The following is a 20,760-nucleotide window of genomic DNA, read 5'->3' on the forward strand; positions in this document are numbered from 1 at the left end:
GGGTGCTTATTGCAAATGCAAATTCCGCACCCTCCCTGGTGGTCTTTCCTATTCCCTACCGCCACCCCCGCTCCACTACCCGAAGACTGTGCATTTTCACTAAAGCTTTCAGTATTTATGATACCTCAAGTGGGAGAGTCTGTCCCGTGGGATTCTTGGAGGTTGCTGCTAGTTTTAGATTGGTTTGAACTTGGGTTTTGCAAAGGTACCAACCCTGATTATTTGTGGTTTGAGCCCTGTCAGGTGAAAATGAAGCACGTGTTTGCTTTGACTGGGGCTTGTGTGGTAAGTGAACTCGTTAATTTGCTCCACAGTGCGCCCCCCTCACACCCACTGGGAAATGCTGCCTTCTCTTGAACAACAACAAAAACGGGCAGTTTGTTTCTGCACCTGGACCTTGAACTTTCAGGTTAGGTATTAACATGTTTCTTGGGGGCTTCCCAGGTGGCTCAGTGGTAAAAGAATCCACCTGCCTATGTAGGAGAAGCAGGTTTGATCCCTGGGTGGAAAAGATCCCCTGGAGAAGGAAATGGCAACTCACTTCAGTATTCTTGCCTGGGAAATCCCAGGGACAGAGGAGCCTTGTGGGCTACAGTCCATGGGGTCCATAGGGTCGGACACAGCTGAGCACGCATGTGTCACGTGCTGCTTACACATCCCCACTCAGGATCAGCCCCAGGGATGAGGTTCTGGCCGTGTTCCCAAGTCTGTGCCTGATTCTTTTACACGAGGCAGTAGAGTGCTCTGGGCTTAAAAAGTCTGGAGACCTGGATTATTACAGGGTTGGCGCAGCCCATGTCAACAGGTCATTTGATCGCTTGGGACCTCAGTTTCCCTTCTTTAAAATGAACATAAACTGTTCCTACTGAGGTCTTGTGAGGCTCTCTCAAGGTGATAGTGTTTGTGGAAGTGCTCTCTGTTTTTCATTTCAACATCCTGGAGTGCAGTGCAAGCTGGTGCCTGAGTGAACCTCCAGGATTGGAGTATAGAAGTCCTTTTACACACCTCCTTCTGAGTGTGACTGTATCTTTCAGAAGAGACTAATGAACTTAAGAGGTGTGGTTCTTGGTAGGGTTGAGGGCAGCGTTGATCTGACTCCGTTGAGGAGTGTTTTCAAGTTACCTGACTTCCCCCACCCACCCAGAAACAAACATGGTGCCCCTCTTGTCTGCAGTCCAGATTTTGGCTTGATTGTGGCTGTGCCAGTTACTTTTTGGACTGGTTTCTTGCACCTTTCCGTCTGCAAGCCTCTTATTTATTCATCTACAAAATACTGCTAACGATAACCCACAGATGCTTATATGTGTAAAAGACCTGCACGTTCCCTATGCTGTTTCCCTGTTGGTCTCTTCGCTTAAGATATTTATCCTTCCCCTTGGTGAGTCCTTGATTGTTAGATTACAGTGAATATTAGTATAGCCAGGGACATGAACTATTCATTGTAATCTAACAATCAAGGATTAGTATAGTATAGCCAGGGGCCTGATGACTTCCCTGTAGCTCAGATGGTAAAGTATCTGCTTGTAATGCAGGAAACTTAGGTTCAGTCCCTGGGTGGGAAGATCCTCTGGAGAAGGAAATGGCAACCCACTCCAGTATTGTTGCCTGGAAAATCCCATGGACAGAGGACCCTGGCGGGCTATAGTCTGTGGGTGTCGCAAAGAGATGGGCACTACTGAGTGACTAACTACCACTAGGGACCTGAAAATGAGAAGTGTGTTCATTTGCAGTTGAGATGAAGTGACTTGTATCTCATCCTCTACCTCAAGGAACTCCCCAGCCGTGGAACTGTCCTGCCTCGGCCCCTCTATGGAGTGGTTGTTTTGCACGATGTCAACCAGTCCCCACCCTGGTCCTGGACAGCTTCCTTCCCGGGTGGGAGCGGGGAGAAGAAGCCATCAGAGAGCCCTGGGGGATCTCAGCTTACCCTCCCTCAGAAGCGGAGACAAAGCCCCACCTCTCCGTTACAGTGGAGACTTGATGGGATGTTCTGTGATGTTCTGGTGACAGCTCAGGCTGTTTGCCCCAAAGTAATCATCCCAGCTTTTGTTTTCATCCATTCTTTAAAACTATTTGACAAGCTGCGTTCCAGGTTCAGTTTAGTTCTTCTCATTGTATTTAGGAGAAACCAAGGAATGGACATCAAGGCTGTATATTGTCACCCTGCTTATTTAACTTCTATGCAGAGTACCTCATGCAAAATGCTGGGCTGGATGAAGCAGAAGTTGGAATCAAGATTGCTGGGAGAAGTATCAATAACCTCAGATATGCAGATGATAACACCCTTATGGCAGAAAGCGAAGAGAAACTAAAGAGCCTGTTGATGAAGGTGAAAGAGGAGAGTGAAAAAATTGATTTAAAACTCAGCATTCAAAAAACTATGATCATGGCATCCAGCCCCATCAGTTCATGGCAAATAAATGGGGAAACAATGGAAACAGTGACAGACTTTATTTTCTTGGGCTGCAAAAGCACCACAGATGGTGACTGCAGCCATGAAATTAAAAGACGCTTGCTCCTTGGAAAAAAAGGTATGACAAACTTAGCATGTTAAAAAACAGAGACATTACTTTGCCAACAAACATCCAAATAGTCAGAGTTATGGTTTTTCCAGTAGTTATGCATGGATTTGATAGTTGGACCATAAAGAAGGCTGAGTGCCTAAGAATTGATGCTTGTGAACTGTGGTTTTGAAGAAGACTCTTGAGAGTCCTGTGGACTACAAGGAGATCAAACCAGTCCATCCTAAAGGAAATCAATCCTGAATATTCATTGGAAGGACTGATGCTGAGGCTGAAGCTCTAATACTTTGGCCACCTGATGTGAAGAGCTGACTCACTGGAAAAGACCCTGGTGCTGGAAAAGATTGAAGGCAGGAGGAGAAGGGAACGACAGAGGATGAGATGGCTGGGTGGCATCACTGACTCAATGGACATGAGTTTGAGCAAGCTCTGGGAGTTGGTGATGGACAGAGAAGCCTGGCGTGCTGCAGTGCATGGGTTTGCAAAGAGTTGGACAAGACTGAGCGACTGAATGACAACAACAACAAGAAGGAATGGACATCTAGTTTTCCTATTTTTAGGATTAACCCCGAGCCAAACAGGTCTTCATCAAAGGCCAGGGTCTGTCAATGTTGCTTCTCTGGGGACGTTTTTACAGGTGCAGGAGAAACACCCAGAGAGAGAAGTCACTAAGGGTGGAATTTTAGACTCTACAGCAGAGTTGGGGTAGGGAAGCAAGGCCAGGCCAATTAATTTCCAGATAATTTCAGAAGTTTTGCAGAGCTTTGTGGGTTATGACATGGTTGGGAACCTTTAATGTAGCCTTCTATCAAGACCACAAGCAGAAACTGTGTCAGTAAGTGTCCAGGCGGGACTTGGAAACCACACTAGTCAGTTGAACAGGAAAAAATTTATCTAGAGGACTATTAACCAGTAAAGATGATTATGGCAAGGGCTAAGAGAGCTCTACAGGAAAAGCAAGTGTCGGATGTGGTGACAACCTCAAGAAAGAAATAAGCCTGGAGGAACCGGTGACCTTCTTGCCCCAAGGCTGACAGCAGGTTTGCTTGGCGGGGCTGGTTGTGTGATTTGTGGGACTCAGTCTCCAATGAAAATGTGGGGCCCCTTGTTCAGACAGCAGGAAGAAGTGCTGTTTGGTTTTCCTTCCACAGTGTTTCAGTCTCTCGTGGTATGTTTCATTTGCTACTTAATGGTGTGCTCCTCTGGGCACCGGGAGATTCGTGGGGTGAGTGCAGGTCCTCCCAGGGTTCCTCTCTGTGGCACATGTGCAGCCCATCGGCTGCCAGCCTCCCCGTCCCCCAGTGGCTGGACCAGTGCACTGTGTCCCAGCTGGCGATGGGGAAGCTGAGCTAGGTGTGTCTGCTTCCTTCTGGCTCACGGTGGGGCGGGGACTGCCAGAGAGACTTCACCTGCTGTGCTGGAAGGTGCTCAGCACCTGGCTGAGAATGGACTGGGGCCTGAGGTCGCATGATAAGAGATAGTTCCCTAGTCAAGCCCAGTCTCCTCTCTCCTAAGGGAGAGGCTGGCCCTGCTGGCTTCACTTCAGATTCTTGTGCCTGGAGCAGGCTTTGCTCACACTATGGCTCTGTCTCAAGGTTGTTCAACCCCAGCATTGTTGACATTTGCTGCTGTTGTTTTAGTCAGTAAGTTGTGTCTGACTCCTTGCAACCCTATGGACCGTAGCCTGCCAGGCTCCTCTGTTCATGGGATTCTCCAGGCAAGAATACTGGAGTGAGATGCCCTGCCCTCCTCCAAGGAATCTTTCCAACCCAGGGTGGATAATTCTTTGTCATCAGGGATTGTCGTATGCCTTGTGGCATGTTTGGCAGTGTCCCTGACCTCTGCCCACTAAATGCCAGTAGCACACCAGCAGTCGTGACCATTAGTAGTGTCTCTAGACACTGCCACATGTCTTGGGGGTCTGACTTACCCTCCATTAAAAACAGCTGCTCTATCTGAGTCAGCAGTCAGATCTTCTGACCGCTCCTCTCTTTTATCTTCCTCCTCAGCTTTCCGCTTGGCCCTCATCCAGCTTCAGGTTTCTTCCATCAAGTCAGAGAACCTCACTCGAGCCTGTGGCCTCATCCGGGAGGCATCGAAGCAAGGAGCCCAGATAGTCTCCCTGCCAGTAAGTCTGGGGTGGCCACCCCTTTCTGAGCACTGTTGTCCCGGTAGTGTGGTGTCTGCTCATTCTGGGTCTTAGGGGCCAGCAGGGTCCCTTTGGACCCCAGGATGGTTCCTCATCTGTATGGAAGATGACCTAGCAAGGGTCTTTGTGATAGGACGTGCCAGCTTGGTGACAGGTCTTTAACTTTAGTTCACCTGCTCAGTTCAGAAGCCCAGGAGTCAGAGGGACTTACCTAAATCCAAAATACTCAGTGCCTCAGGCCCTTACCTTCTCTGCTTGCATAGTCTAGTCTTCACGAGACCAGAACATTGATTTTAGCGCTGAGCTTCCGACATTTTAAAAACATTGTTGAAAATTGTTAAACACTTAGGAAGCCTGTAGTATGTAGTGAGCCAAAGGATGCTGCATCAGTGTGCTAGGTGACCTGTTTAAGATAGAATCAGCTGAAGATGGGGCCACATTTGTTTGTCAACAAGTACAGGGTCAGCCCCATGGACAGTCCCACATTGGTCAGAAGATGCACCTATCGGCCCCTTCTGCTGGCAGAGGCCTGCAGGGGTGAGTGGTGGAACTATTCCTGACCGTCCCCGACCTCGCGGTGGGGTGGGGGCAGCCCTCAGCAAGCCCTGGAGACTCTTCAGGGCTAGCTTGTATTGATATTCTAGGCTCTGGGCCATTTACCAGGGAGGCCAGTGAGTAGGAGTCTTCAGCAGGGGCACTTGAGATCTTAATGTCACTCCAGTCATGGGACTCATCTCTCCTTGTATCCAGTCATGGCCTCTTGTCGGTTTAGGCTGCTGGGGGTCAGAGCCTAAAAGCCAGGAGTGAAAGCACTTGAATTCTGCATGTGTCCCCTGCTAAAGTATCTTCTACAAGTTGGTGATCCTCGATCTTGAGTTTCCTAGCACAGACAGGCAGTCTCAGTGAATGTAAATGAATGAACTGGAGGTGAAATGCATGAGTTTTCTTTTATCACAGAGCTGTTGAGACACATTCAGGGGAGTGAGAGAGTTTGCAGGATCAGAATGGTGGCACTGGAAGGGAGCTTAGAAACATCCCTCGTGTATCCCGTGTACGTGAGGAAATGTCTTAACCTCGGTGGGTTTCACGGCTTCTGTATTTTTGAAAAACATAGGCTTTATTGCTTTACATAGCTAATAATATAGTTTTGAGAGTCTGGATTCATCTTAACACCCCCAATCCTGTGAGCAAGCCCAGTGGTAGTGGGTCCCGGGTGCCCGACGCTGTGGAGGCGTGGTTCTGTGGACTCAGGGAGAGACAAGTGCAGCTTTTTGCCAAGGTGACCAGCATCCGGTTGAGCACACTGACTCCAGCCCCATCTGAGCCTGGGGCCGAATCCTGTCTGTGGCCACAGGCTCTTTACCCTAAGATGTCTGTGTTTTTCTTATCAGTTGTATTTTTTTACCTCTTTGAGAACTATGTCTTTTTACAGCAGAACTTTAAAATAAGTCGGCTTCCCCCCCGCATCTTTTTTCTCTTCCAACATTATTGTAGGAATGCTTTAATTCTCCATATGGCACAAAATATTTTCCTGATTATGCAGAGAAAATTCCTGGTGACTCCACACAGAAGCTTTCTGAAGTGGCAAAGGAGTGCAGCGTGTATGTCATTGGAGGTAACTTCCTACCCTCAAGGTGTAATGGCCTAAACATTAAAAACATCTGAGAAACTATTGTTACATTTGAACCATGGAATACAAATTAGCTATAGAAAACAATGAGGTAGATCTGTCTATGCAGGATTGTGGAAGGATCTTCAAGACACACTTTGTTTGGTGGAAAAAGAGCAAGTTTGGTATGAAATGAACAGGTCCTTCCCTATAGATTAATGATCCACATAAAAGACTGTGTATGTTTATATGTTTATATATTTTATATGTATATTTTTATATGTATTTATATATTAAGGCATAGTGAATATTGTACAAGGACACACACCAAATTGCTGAAAATTTTCTCTGGGGGTACAAGGGCAGGTGGAAATGTGGAAGGAGACTCTATATCTGAAAGTCTTTAATACAGTGTTAAGACTTTCTTTTTATTTCCCCCAGAAAGAGACCGCTGACATCAAAGGTAGCTTAGAGTTTTAGGCTTAGTGAAGTAAGTCAGAGAAAGACAAATTCTTTATGCTGTCATTTACATGTAGGATCTAAAACAAGAAAACAAACGAATGTATGTAATAAAAGAGAAACAGACTCACAGAACAAACTCGTGGCTACTGTGGGGAGAGGGACGAGGGGAGGGGGAGTTAGGGATGGGACAAGATCGAAACAACTATGTATAAAATAAATAAGTAACAAGGATATATTGTGCAGCACAGAGAAATAAAACCATTGTTTTGTAATAATCTTAAATTGAGTGCAACCTAAAAAAAGATTGAATCATGTTGCATGTCTGAAACTAGTGTAATATTATAAATCAACTATAATTTTTTAAAAGTAGCTTTATTTATGTGGCTTGTTTAAATAAAAATGTTTTATTTGTTTACATAAAAATACAGTAAAACTCTTTAATGCAATAAAATTATTTCTGTATTCTGATACAGTGAGAATTAGAAATAAATAAGGGGTGGAGAAAAGAGGACAGAGCAGAGATAGAACTACAGGCACCATATTTAGTGATGAAAAGACTGGCATACCTTCCCACCTCAAGGCCTTTTTGGATACAGTTATGTTGCAGGACCTGGCGGATTTAAGTTGCGCAACTGTGAATTCCCTATGTTGCACTAATGCTTCAGGTTAAGTGTTGCTCAAGAGCAAAGCTGAATTGAAAAATAGTTTGATTAGTTTTGAAACCTTTCTTTGGCCTCTGACTTAATTACATTTCACCCACACTCTGAAATTGGTCTCTGAAAAATCGTATTCAAGAAGAAAAGAATCATGATTAAATAACCCTTAGGAGACAGTAAACTTTACTGTTGGACCGGAGAAGATGGTAAACTGTAACAAGCCTTTGTCCTGTTATAAAAGAATGCTTCATTCAGAATGTTTTCTTTGTCTCTCTGTGTCTCTTTCTGTGTTTCTTTCTCAACAAAAGGGTCCATTCCTGAAAAGGATGCTGGGAAATTATATAACACCTGCGCCGTGTTTGGGCCTGATGGAACTTTACTGGTAAAGCACAGAAAGGTCAGTAGAGAATGTGGCAATTCTCACTGCCTCTTGAGAATTTGCTCTGAAGTTCCCAGTACCCATCCTGTGGTACACACACCAGGCATTGGATTAGTTGGCACAGGTGGTTATACCTGGCTATTGGCCTGCTGATATAAATTGTAGACTCAGCCTATCAATTTTGGTCAAGGAAAAACCTACAAGAATTTGGGTTAGGATGGTATCCCTGGTGGCTCAGATGGTAAGTGTCTGCCTACAGTGTGGGAGACCTGGGTTCGATCCCTGGGTTAGGAAGATCCTCTGGAGAATGAAATGGCAACCCACTCCAGTACTCTTGCCTGGAAAATCTCATGGACAGAGGAGCATAGTATGCTATAGTCCATGGGGTCGCAAAGAGTTGGACACCACTGAGCGACTTCACTTCACTTCAAACATATAGTGATCACTTTGGGGAGAGTTGATATCTTTGCAGTGGTAATGCATGCATATACACTTAGGATTGTTAAGTCTTCTTGGTAAATTGATCCTTTTCTCATTATGATATGTCCTTTTTTTCTGGTATACTGATTGTCTTGACGTTTATCTCTGATATTAGTAAAGCCACTGTAGCCTTCTTCTAATTACTGTTTGGTACATCTTTTTCTAATCTTTTATTTTCAGTCTGTATGTCTCTTTATATATAAATGCCTCTTTTGCAGACAGCATGTAGTTGGGTCTTGCTTTTTTTCATTCTGACAATCTTTGCCTTTTCACTGGAGTGGTCACTCTATATTTAATGTAATTATTGCTATGATTGGATTTTAAGCACGTAGACATTGAATTACTGTTTCCCTTTGTTCCTCTTGCCTGCATTCTTTTGAGTTGAGTAGTAGTTTGCTTTTTTTTCCCTAAGTTGTTGCCCTAAGAATTACAGTATACACACTTTATCTTGTCATAGGCTTCTTAGTTAATAATCTGTTTCTTCATGTGAAATTTAAGAACCTTGCAGTTGTATCGGTCCATTCTTTATGCTGTGGTTGTCATGCATATTGCATCTATATACATTATAAATACCACAAAATACTAATTTTTAATTTCAGTAGTCACTTGTATTTTAAAGAAATTAAGAGAAATATTTCATGTTTACCTCACCGTTTACCATTTCTGGTTATTTTCTTTTCTTCCTGAAGACCTTAGTTCTGTCTGGTATGTTTACCATCAAACAAAAAGACCTCCTTTAGCATTTTGAAGTGAGCATCTGCTAGATATGAATTCTCTTAGCTTTATTTATGAATATATCTTTACTTTGCCATTTTTTAAAAGATATTTTTGATGTGGACTGTTTTTTAAAATCTTTTTGAATTTGTTGCAGTATAGCTTCTGTTGCTTATGTTTTGGTCTTTTGGCCAAAAGGCATGTGGGGTTTTAGCTCCCTGACCAGGGGTCGAACCCCTGCCCCCTGCAGTGGAAGGGGCAGTCTTAGTCACTGGACCGGCAGGGAGTCTCTGCCTTCATTCTTAAAAGATGTTTTTGGTGGAATAGAATTCTGGGTTGACACTTTTCTTTTTTTCCTCACATGTTTGAGAGACATTATTCATTATTCACTTATCTTCTAGCCTCTTTTTTTCCCCCTGATACAAAGTTAGTAGGGGTTCCCTACTAACCCCTGGGTAAAAGAATCCGCTTGCCAGTGCAGGAGATGTTGGTTTGATCCCTGGGTTGGGAAGATCCCCCAGAGGAGGGCATGGTGACCGACTCCAGTACTCTTGCCTAGAGAATCCCATGGACAGAGGAGCCTGGTGGGCTGCAGTCCATGGGGCTACAAAGAGTCAGATATGACTGAAGCAACCGAGCATGCACACACTCATGAAGTAAGTGGTAATTTGTATTGTTCTCCTGCATGTAATTCATGTTTTTCTCTCCCTGCCTTCAAGGTTTTTTCATAATCTTTGGTTCTCAGAATTTTGACTCTTATATTCCTGATACGAGGTTTTTTTTTTTTGTATTTGTCCTGCTTTGTGTTTCTTTAATCTGTAAATTTAGTTTCTCGCTGTAGTTGGGAAACTTGGGAGCATTAAATATAGAGTGACCACTCTAGTTAAAAGGCAGAGATTGTTAGAATGAAATATTCAAGAAATTTAAATATTTTTCTGTCCCATTCTCTTCTTATGGGACTCCAATTTGGATACTGTTCACCAAACTCGGTCACCAAGGCTGTGGTTTTTTATTTTTATTTTTCAAACAAAAATTTTGTCTTTTTCAGATTGCATGTTTTCCATTGATTTTTTATGTTCACTGAGGCTTCTGTAATCTCCCTTCTCCTGTAATCCAGTGGAATTTTTAAAAATTTCAGATGTTGGATTTTTCATTTCTCAAATTTTTATTTCATTCTCTTTTTACAGCTTTTATTCTCTACTGTGTTTCCTCTTTGTTTATTTGTTAAGAGCATCTATTTCTTTACTTTCCTGAGGTTAGTTTCAGTAGCTGCTTTGTTGTCTTTGGTAGTGATCACATCTGGGTCTTCCTGGGTCTGCTCCATTGCTGCTTTTTCTCCAAGAGTTTGGGACACACATACCTTTGTGTGTCCAGTTTTTTGGATTGTATATTGGATTATATGTTGTTGAGACTCTAACTTCTGTTGCGTTCGCCCGAAAAGTGTTGAGTGTTTTATTTGAGCAGGTAGGTAGTTGGGGCATACTCACAGACCAGACTCTTCCTTGGTGAGGTGGGTGGCAACCACAGCTGCTCTGCCTGTTGTAAAGTTAGCTTTAGCTGGGCTGCTCAGAGTCTGCCCCACACATCTTTAGTGCATTGCTTAGTCAGGGATTTGGACAGGTTTTATATGTAAAATGTAGGGCTCTTCTTCTGCTTTCTCCTTTTCAGTGTTCCCCCTCACTTTCCAGCTGCTGTGAAGCTCTGTCCTTTGATTCCTTGGCTGGTGTGTTGGTGGGTAGTTGTGACCACCACTCGCAGCCACAGCTGGGGCCTTGCTTCCAAATGAAAGTTGTAAACAAGTGGGAAACACCCAGCACTAGGTCCTGTCTTCCAGAAGTTGACTTCTCTCTAATTTTTGCCTGATTTTGATTATTGTCAAGTGCTTTTAAGTAGTTGTATTTTTTGTTTTGTTTTGTCCAGAGCTCAGGGTTACCTGTGAGAAAGCTGGTCCTTTAGGAGCCACTCTGCCGTGACTGGAAACAGACCCAGCACTGGGCTATGACAATTGAGTTTTCCAGTTCATGAATATATTTCTCTTTGCATTTTCTTAGGCTTTCTTTAATTTCTCTCAAAGTTTTTTAGATAGTTTTTTGGATATAGTCTTATATCATTTACTAGATTTATTCCTAAACGGTATTTCTGATGTCCTTTCATTTTCTGATTCTTGCTAGTATATAGACGTACAGCACATTTTTAAAATATTGACCTTGTATATAATACCTTTGCTTAAACTCATTCATTCTAATAATTCACCTGTGTATGTCCTTTGACATTCCTTAGGTACACAATTATCTGAGAATAATGGCTTTTAATTTTTTCTTTCTAATCTTTACCCTTTGTATTCTTTTCCTTCACCTTATTGCTTTGGTTAGGACCTCTGGTACAGTGTTGAATAGCAGGTATACTTACCTTGTTTCTGATCTCAACAGGAGAAGGGTTTTAATGTTTCACCTTTAAATAGGTTTCTTTAGATTTTTTTTTTTTTTGCAGATTCTCTTTATTAAAGGGGTTCCCATCCTAGAAGAGTTTTTCTCTTTTATTTTTTAAATTAGAATGTTGTTCAGTGACTCAGTCGTGTCCAACTCTCTGACCCCATAGACTGCAGTGTGCCAGGCTTAAATAAGAATGGATGTAGAAATTTACCAAATGCTCATTATACACCTCTTAGGATGATCATGTGACTATTCTCCCTTATTATGTTCATGTGGTAAGTCACTTTGGTTTTTCAAATGTTCAGTCACATTTGTTTTCTTTGAATAAATCCAATTTGGAAGTTACTTTTTAATATATTGCTGCATTGGGTTTGGAGAACTACCTATTTTTGATCACTCGCCCACTCTCTACCTCTCCTTGCCAATGTGTCAGTTTGATTCTGATTCTGAGAAGTCTTCATTTAGCATTTATATTGAGTAAAAAAAGCGGCATATAAATTACTTTCCATAAGAAATCTAGACGTTGATCTGCACACCACCAAGGGAAGAAGGATCGTACAAACTATAGCAGCATTTCTCCAGTTCCCTGTGTTAGAAGTCATTTTCATAGGATGTCAGCATCTTGTGGGGTGGGTTGTGGGCAGGTTGGCGCTGCCCTTTGTACAAGTGATCTTAGAACACCCCCTTGGCTGGCCATGGAAAGGTGTGTGTTATTACTGCCATGAGCCCTGCTGGAAAGGAGGTAACCAAATCCTTTCTTTGTGATGCAGCTCCATCTGTTTGACATTGATGTTCCTGGGAAAATCACATTTCAAGAATCTGAAACATTGAGTCCTGGTGATAGTTTCTCCTTGTTTGATACTCGTACGTACCAGATAAATTCACCTCTTCTAGCAGTACCAGTAGAGGAGGATCAGGTAGTCCTTTGTTTTTCATGATGTTGCTTTCCAACTTCTTTACAAAACCTGTCTGGAAGGCCAGGGGGAGAAGGGCGGAGAACGGTCAGAGATCTAGAAAGTGGGGGATTTAATGGAGAACTAAGGGTTTGACATGATTGTGCTTTTCCAGTGGTCACAGCCTTTATTAGTGTGATAGCTTCCAGCCTGTACCTATTAGGCCATGACTGAACACCTCCCACTTAGCTAAGAAACATTTATTAATAATTAGAGTGAATTTCTCATTTCTGCTCTACTGATGTAAATGATGTTCTCACGAGGCAGAATCCACGCAGGAGCAAACTTACATGTTCTCTGTCCACGGGCCCTGCGTGAATGTACTCCCGTCAGTGTCCTGTGACCATTGGATCTTGGAGACTCTCCCTGGCCGCACCTGCTTCAGGAGATTAACTTTGTACATTTTCTGTTTGGAGAACAGCTTACTGCAGGGTGGGCCTGGGTATCTGCTATGACATCCGCTTCGCAGAGCTGGCGCAGATCTATGCACAGAGAGGTGAGGCCGCCTTGGGTTAGGTCATGTAGATGCTCGGAGATTGATTGGCTCTGGGCTTTGTGGGTGGAGGGGATCATTGGTCAGAAAACCTGGAGGAGGTCTTAAGCTCCGCGTCTGTGTGAGTTCTCAGACTACTTCTGGGAATGGGCAGTGTGGTTTTCTGGAGGTTGTAGTTTAACACACCACACAGCTAAGGCAGGAGCCACATTCCTAAACTAAACGTCCGCTCCGCCGTTGGAGCCCTTCCGGCCGCTGTGTTTGGAGAGGCACTGGGGCCCCAGTAGTAGGTCTGCCTGCACATGGCTTGCACCACTCACTAGCCCTAGATTTTGGGAACAGCAAAAAGGCAGTCAGCGCCACTGTGGTCCAGAGGACCATCCTGCCGACCGAGAAGCACAAGTCAGATGAGAAGCCCTGGGTTCTGGTTCCAGCTCTGCCCCTTAATTGGCACAGTGCTTTGGGTAAATTAATCTCTGGAGAACTGTGGGTCTCAGTTTTCTCATAGGAAAGGTGTGAGGATTACAGACAGAGAACTTACGAAGATCCTCTTATGATACTCAACAATACTAGCATCCTTACTAGACTGCCAGAGGTACTCTGACTCTAGTTTGTCTGTCACTATAAAGTGAAGTGGGTGCAGACGGTTTGACACCCTGCTCAGCAAAAGGTGGAGGCGCAAGGGCTCCAGGTTGGCTGTTTCAGTTGAGTCTTAGCTGGAAGAAGTAGAGCAATTAGTCTTCTCCTTTCAGTTGATGAACATCACAAAACATGGTCCTTGACCCTGGGAGCTGTCCACATGGTGCTGAGAGAAGTCTGAATGACAGATTCTCCATGTTTTTCAAGCAAAGTCACCTTTGCTTGAAAAGTGGTTGTCAGGATCACTGTACTTGTGTGTGTGTGTTGCGTGTGTGTCTCTAGAGGAATTCACAGCCATCTGTAACACTGATGAATCTATTCACGTTGGGGGAGTTTGAGTTTGGTCCCCACTAGGTAAGGAGCAGAGGGAGGGCTAATGTGGTTGGGTGTCCACCTGCATCCCTCTTCTTTGGCTTTTCTTGCCCCAAGGCTGCCAGCTATTGGTATATCCTGGAGCTTTTAATCTGACCACCGGGCCAGCCCACTGGGAGTTGCTTCAGCGAGGCCGGTAAGAAAGCATCTCCGTGTTTCTCTGCGAAAACGTTTGTGGTTTGGTGGAAGCATCAGCCTTCCCCGTATGGAATGCTGCCTCTGACTCAGGCTGCCCTGGCACCCAGAGGCAGTTCCCAAAGGTGACTCTTTGTCTTCCAGTCTGAAAGGAGGGCTTCTGCTGTGGGCTCCTCAGAAGCCACAGCACCAGCTTTGTGGATTTTGAGGACTGATGTCTGCATTTCCAGGAGCATTCACTGGAATGCTCAAGCATTCACCCATCAGGTGGGCAGTGATTTGATTTTCCTGTGTTCAGATAAGAATTTCTGTCTCTGATAGAGTTGCCAGAAGGTTTTACAGAAAATTGGAGACCCATGGAGTATACATGGCTGGAGCCAAGGCAAAGGCAAGGGTTCTTTAGTCTGACAGCCTGGAGAGACTTGTGGTCACACTCAGCAGTCCTTGTGCTGTGTAGATGGGTGCTTATCCTCCTCCATCCTCCAGAGTTTCCTGCTAGTCTTGGTACTCTGCCAAGACACTTGTGATAAGTTCTTGTTCTTCTAACGTCTAAGTTCTGAGCGCTGCGCATGGGACAGTTACTGTTTCCTTAGTCGCCCGAGGAGTGGTGAAGGGCAAATAGCAGAGGTGGGTGTAACATAGAAGGGAACAGGAATATGACTGTGAAGTGCTCTGCAAACCATGAAATGCTGCTCAGAAATGACGGGTTGTTCATGAAAAGATTTTTTTAAATTGCGGTATTATATACTTACAGAAAAGTGTACTAGTTTTAAGTTTACAGATCAGTGAATTTTTACATATGGATTCACCTCTGATCAGGATCAAATCTAGAACATTTCTAGCCCCTTGGAATGCTCCCCTTTTCTCCTTCTCAGTCAGTACTCTCCTCTCTCTGCCCAGGGATGGCCACTGTGCTCACATCTGGAGATGACAGTGATTTTTATTGGAAGGGGATGTAGGAGTGTTTGGCTGGTTGCATGATGGAAGGTGGTAGGGGTATGTGATCCCATGAGTATTAATAAATGCTGCTTTGTTGAAAGCAGGAAAAGCTGGAGAGAGCCTGGGATGACCTGGCACGCATCTGTTGTTTGAGCCCAGAGGGCTGTGGGTCAGGTGGCTTGGTGCAGCCGTGCTATCATCCGGTTCCTAGATCTTGCCTAATTTGAGGTGATGGGACTGCCCCATTGGCATGGAAGGGCCCTGTAGCCCTGCCCGGGGTGTTGTTCCAGCGAGGCCAGTCCATTCTCTCTGGTCACCTGGGTTGCATGAACCAGAGAAGCTCTGCTCTTTACCTGTTACAGGTTGGCTCAGGCCAGAGTTTCTCACTGTGGTGCTATTGACACGTTGGAGGAAATGGCTCTTTGTTGTGGGCGCCGTCCTCTGTGTTGCAGGATGTTTGCAGCACCCCTGACTTCTACTCCTCGATGTCAGTAGCTATCCCTTGGTCAGAAATGTCTCCAGACACTGGCAGAAGTCCCCTGCTGGGCAAAATTGCCCCAGTGGAGAACTAGCTTGTGCAGCAAGGTCTTTTTTGAAGAAAGGGTTCTGTGGCTTTGAATGTTTCTTCCATGTCCGAGCTAGCCTGTCCTGTCCTAGTTTTTGAAAGAAGGGTCTGGACACTTAGGGTAAAAACGTCTCAGATCTGTACTGTATGACTTACCTCTTTTCTCTCCATTGACTACAGGGCTGTTGATAATCAGGTGTACGTGGCCACAGCATCTCCCGCCCGGGATGAAAAGGCCTCCTATGTTGCCTGGGGACACAGCACTGTTGTGAATCCTTGGTGAGTTGGCTCTGCAGGGACAGGCTCACTGAGCTGAGAGAGGTGGTGCTTGGGCAGGTGGGTTGTCTGATTCCTGGGTGGTCCTGCGCCTCCCTCCGCTGCCGTCTCCCCTCAGGCCTGCCAGGTCACTGGCTCTCTCTGTGGGAGGAGCTTCCACTTGAAAGCCATGCGAGAGAGAAATGGCTCAGCTCTCCTGACTGAGTGATTGGCCTCAGCCTTGTTCTGAGTTTCTGAGTGACGTTCATTGTCAACCAAACTTGGAAACGAGGCAGAAGTCACAGGTGGGTGGTTTTTTAATAAAAGAGGCTCCCAAACTCTTGGCTTTGGGTTAAAATTTAGACTGGGTCACTGGACCTACGGCTGGAATGAGTTGAGGGGTAAGGATTTTGCTCCCTGCATAACACTTAGAGGAGAGTGGAGGATGGGTTGAATTAAGAGGAACTGTGAACTTGTCCTCTGTGAGAGGGTAAAGCATTCTATTACTTAGGGAAACCAGCACGGAAGTCTGCCCAGATACATACACAGCCGTATGGTAATAGACATGTCTTACCGGCATTTGTACAGTTCACATGGTACTTTCACACACATTGTCTCAATTTGAGCTCTCAAGGACTTATCTTTATTTAACCCAGTTAATAGATGGTAGACTTGAAGTTCACAGGATGAAGTGGCCAGAATTGGTGTTTGGATCCAAGACTTTTGAATTCAGAACTTAGATTTATTCCATACTACTTCTCAGTATGTCTGTATGATTACGACACACACACACACATATGTGTTTCTAAAATTTCAGGATAAACATATCAGTAACAAGGCTGCAAAGGCTTACATGTCACTGTGGGATTCCCAGAGTTCCTCTCTTCTGACTTTGTAGGACTCACAGATGAACGTGTGTGGTGGAGAAGGCCTTGGGAGATATGGCCAGTGGGAGATTCTCAGTGAGCCTCCTGTACATCAGGATCTGGGGTGCATTGGAAGGCTGGAAGGATCGAGTTGGCTTCAAAATTTTCTCGAACTTGACTTGGGTTCCTCTGTAGACATTAGTGATCAGCTTACTGACCTTGTGGGCAGCTCTGCTCACCCAGCTGGTTCTCCTGGTGAACTCTTACTCATCAGGCTGGCTGCTTTTGACACAGTTGGTTACCTAAGATTTGCCTGTATTTCTTCCTTTGCAGAATTTCCCCTATTTGGTTGGGAGCTGTGTGGCTTTTTTGTCATTGTGATAGGTGCCTAGGGTTAACATAGAGATCTTTGCATGCCGGGGCAAATGGGGGAAAAATAGAAGAGACTAGAAAAGGATTCAGTTAAACAGCATTAATGATGATGCCTGTAGCTTACTGTGCCAAAAATCTGTGGCCCTAGATGGAACCAATTATTATATCAGATTGTTTGTTGTATTGGATCATTTTGTTTTGTGCTTTGGAAAAATTTCACAGATAAGGTTTTTTTAAATTAATGATTAATTTTTGGCTGTGCTGGGTCTTGGTTGCTGCACGCAGGCTTTCTCTAGTTGCGGCAGGTGGGGGCTGCTCTCGTGTTGTGGAGCACAGGCTTAGTAATTGTGGCACCTGGGCTTAGTTGCCCTGCAGCAGTGGGGATCTTCCTGGACCAGGGATTGAACCCGCATTCCCCACATTGGCAGGCAGTTTCTTAACCAGTGGACCATCAGGGAAGTCCCACAGCTATGTTTTTGAAGGCCTGTTTTGGGCCAAGAGACTCAGCACTGGAAATAGTTTTCCAAGTCAGCTTTTCCTCAGATTTTGTGAAGTGTTTTTGTTTCCAGTGTGGGGTTCCTGCTGGGGCATGGTTCTACCACTTCTACTCAGGCCTCAAAGGTTGAAATCTCTCCCTCCAAACCCAAAAGCCATTAACACAGGGATCCAAGGATCACAGACTTGAGGCCAGAGATCCAGGCAGACCCAAGCCTTCCCTCTCCATCTCCAGGGTTATGTAGCAGCCTTGGGAGGTGTGAAGAAACAGAGCTAGACTGCCCTTGGAAAGGGCTCTTGAATGTACTCACGACAGGGTGGAAGTAATAAATAATCTATAGTAGGAATAGGAAAGTTTTATTCAAGCCAAACTGAGGACTGTAGCCTAAGAGACAGCTTCTCAGATAGCTATGAGGAATTGTTCTGAAGAAGCATTGTTTGCAGCAGTTTTATATCTTATCAGAGCAAGGAACATCAAACACAACAGGTACCTTCCTTCAAGATTTCAAAAAAAAAAATAAAAGGTATTTTCTCACTATGTCCTCACAGAGCTCATATTTCCACTTTATAGATTAGGAAGTAGAGATTCGACATGGCTTGCCAGAAGACCACACAGCTACTTAAGTGGTTCAGTTCAGTACAGTTGATCAGTTGTGTCTGACTCTGCTACCCCATGGATTGCAGCATGCCAGGCCTCCCTGTTCATCACCAACTCCCAGAGTTTACTCAAACTCAGGTCCATCAAGTCAGTGATGCCATCCAACCATCTCATCCTCTGTCATCCCCTTCTCCTCCTGCCTTCAATCTTTCCCAGCATCAGGGTCTTTTCCAATGAGTCAGCTTTTTGCATGAGGTAGCCAAAGTATTGGAGTTTCAGCTTTAGCATCATTCCTTCCAATAAACACCCAGGACTGATCTCCTTTAGAATGGACTGGTTGGATCTCCTTGCAGTCCAAGGGACTCTCAAGAGTCTTCTCCAACACCATAGTTCAAAAGCATCATAGGAATTTATGCCTGTATTTTCTTGTTTTAAAAACAGATTCCTTCCCATTTGGCCTGTGAGATAGGGCAGAAGAACAGAGATAGTAAATTACAGCAAGCATCAGGGAATTGACTCATTCTCCCCACGTGTTTTTCAGGGGGGAGGTCCTTGCCAAAGCTGGCACTGAAGAGACGATCGTGTATGCAGATATAGGTAAGATTCACTCTGGCCCAGTTTAGGTGTCTGGTGTCCCTAAGTGCCCTGAGGCCAGATTGTACAGCTGTAGAACACCGGGAGGGACTCCTTTATGCCCCGCCCTCCTCATTTATCCTTGGTTCTCTGGCTAAGCCCTGGGCTCTGTCTCAGCCTGAGTTTTCTTGGTTTGGTTTGAAATGACACCAGGGGCAGTGCCAAGCTGAATGTGCCTCCAGACAAGGCCCATGAGTAAATTACTGGCTGGGGCTCTGGTTGTTTCTCTGCTGTTTGGGGAAGAAGTTCCTGTTGGCAAGTAAGGAATCACATCTACTAATGGTATACTTTTCTGTTTTTGCAGACCTGAAGAAGTTGGCTGAAATTCGCCAGCAAATCCCCATTTTTAGCCAGAAGCGATCAGACCTCTATGCAGTGGAAGCCAAAAAATCCTGATGTTTCCGACATGTCATGAAACAGGAAGATATGTTTCTACAGGATAATCAACAATCTTATGAATTCTTTAATGGAATTTTTTTTTTTTTTTAAATAATTTCAGTCTTTTCCCTTCCTGAAAAGGGAAGCTCTGTTGGGATGATGGGGCTGATGCTGGTATTCTCCACACCATATAAAATGGTCAAAAAGGGCTGGCACTGAAGAACAGGAGGAGGGCGGGTGTGGCTCTAAATCTTCCATATTCAAGTTGTCTCAAGCAGTTATTAAAATATCAGATCCTGGTATTCTTGATGGTTGATCCACCTGTATATTTGTGTGGTGAACCTCTTACTTGATTGCTGGAGTTGGAATACATTATGCAGAAACCTTGGTCTTTGAGCAGCATCTTAATGTCACATTTTGGTCTGTGAGTGGTCTTTGAGCCGTTATCTTAATGTCACTTTTTGGTCTGTGAGTAACTGTGGGATGGATCCTTGGTGTTTGCTAGAGAAGATGGCAGCTCTGCCCTCCCTGGCACCCTTAGGGCTCTTCAAATTCAGGGAGGAGCTAAGGATTTAAGACCCCTCCCCAGTTTTAAGGGAAATGTTTCAAACATGAGCCCCCTGGCAGTGGCATAATTTGGTCAAGGCAACTGAAGTGTGAGCTGCAAAAGATTCTCTTAATATGGGTGAGTGTCTGAAAGTCAAATGGCAACCCACTCCAGTGTTCTTGCCTGGAGAATCCCAGGGATGGGGGAGCCTGGTAGGCTGCCGTCTATGGGTTCGCACAGTCGGACACGACTGAAGTGACTTAGCAGCTAGGAACACTTTTAGCTTGATAAAGTCAAGTTTTTAGCTTAGTGGTTTTTAGAATCCTTTTACACAATTAAAATTGAAGAATTCCATTGAGCTTTTCTTTATGTATGTTATAGCTGGTGATGGGTTGGTAGATGTTTAACAACCAGCAGTCTGGAAAGTTGATTTTGTGGAAGCATTTCCCAATTTCCAAGGTGTACTTACTGCCAAATTCAAGCTATCAATCTAACACTTTGAAACAGCGCTGGAAGTCTAATTAGCTCTTGTGAGCTGGTGTAAGTCTTCTCTAGCACACTGCTGTTTACATGTATAGAGATATTTGCCATATTGGAAAGTAAGATTTTAAAACAAAAGAATACATGAATACACATCCCTTTAGCTGTAAGAATAACGAATAACTTGACATTATCGAGTGCAATTTAACCTTTGAAAAACCAGCAGTATATACTGAGAAGGGTTCAATAGTGAAAAAGTCAAATGACTATTTAAAAATAAGTGTACAATTTGGAAAAATCTGACATGTATATGTCCATGAAACTACATTAGTCAAGATAATGAATATACCCACCACCCCTAAAAGCTTCCTTGTACTATTTTATAATCTCTCTGGCTGCTCCTCTTATCCCCAGGTGATTACTGATCAGCTTTGTCACTACAGACTAGTGAAAAATTATCTACAAGTGGAATCATACTGTAGTTTTTTGTCTGTTTTGTAAATAAGTTCATTTGTATCTTTTTTTTAGATTCCACATATAACTGATACCATGTGACATTTGTCTTTGACTTCCATTGTATGATAATCTCTAGGTCCATCCATGTTACTGCAGATGGCTTTATTTCATCCTTCTTTAT

General features: G+C 44.3%; 1 protein-coding gene across 1 annotated transcript in view; it reads left to right on the top strand.

Moving 5' to 3' along the window:
* Nucleotides 1-19,481, top strand: part of NIT2 (nitrilase family, member 2) — a 19,944-nt gene extending 463 nt beyond the window's left edge. Inside the window, exons 2-10 of the mRNA XM_010841949.1 lie at nucleotides 4,532-4,650; nucleotides 6,166-6,286; nucleotides 7,707-7,795; nucleotides 12,174-12,267; nucleotides 12,778-12,852; nucleotides 13,918-13,996; nucleotides 15,680-15,778; nucleotides 18,627-18,682; nucleotides 19,023-19,481. Coding sequence (XP_010840251.1) covers nucleotides 4,532-4,650; nucleotides 6,166-6,286; nucleotides 7,707-7,795; nucleotides 12,174-12,267; nucleotides 12,778-12,852; nucleotides 13,918-13,996; nucleotides 15,680-15,778; nucleotides 18,627-18,682; nucleotides 19,023-19,114 — 824 coding nt within the window. The 3' untranslated portion in view covers nucleotides 19,115-19,481. The remainder of the gene's footprint in view (nucleotides 1-4,531; nucleotides 4,651-6,165; nucleotides 6,287-7,706; nucleotides 7,796-12,173; nucleotides 12,268-12,777; nucleotides 12,853-13,917; nucleotides 13,997-15,679; nucleotides 15,779-18,626; nucleotides 18,683-19,022) is intronic.
* The last annotated feature ends 1,279 nt before the right edge of the window (nucleotides 19,482-20,760 follow it).

This window comes from Bison bison, unplaced genomic scaffold (assembly GCF_000754665.1).
Source record: "Bison bison bison isolate TAMUID 2011002044 unplaced genomic scaffold, Bison_UMD1.0 scf7180017864168, whole genome shotgun sequence".
NCBI lineage: Eukaryota > Metazoa > Chordata > Mammalia > Artiodactyla > Bovidae > Bison > Bison bison.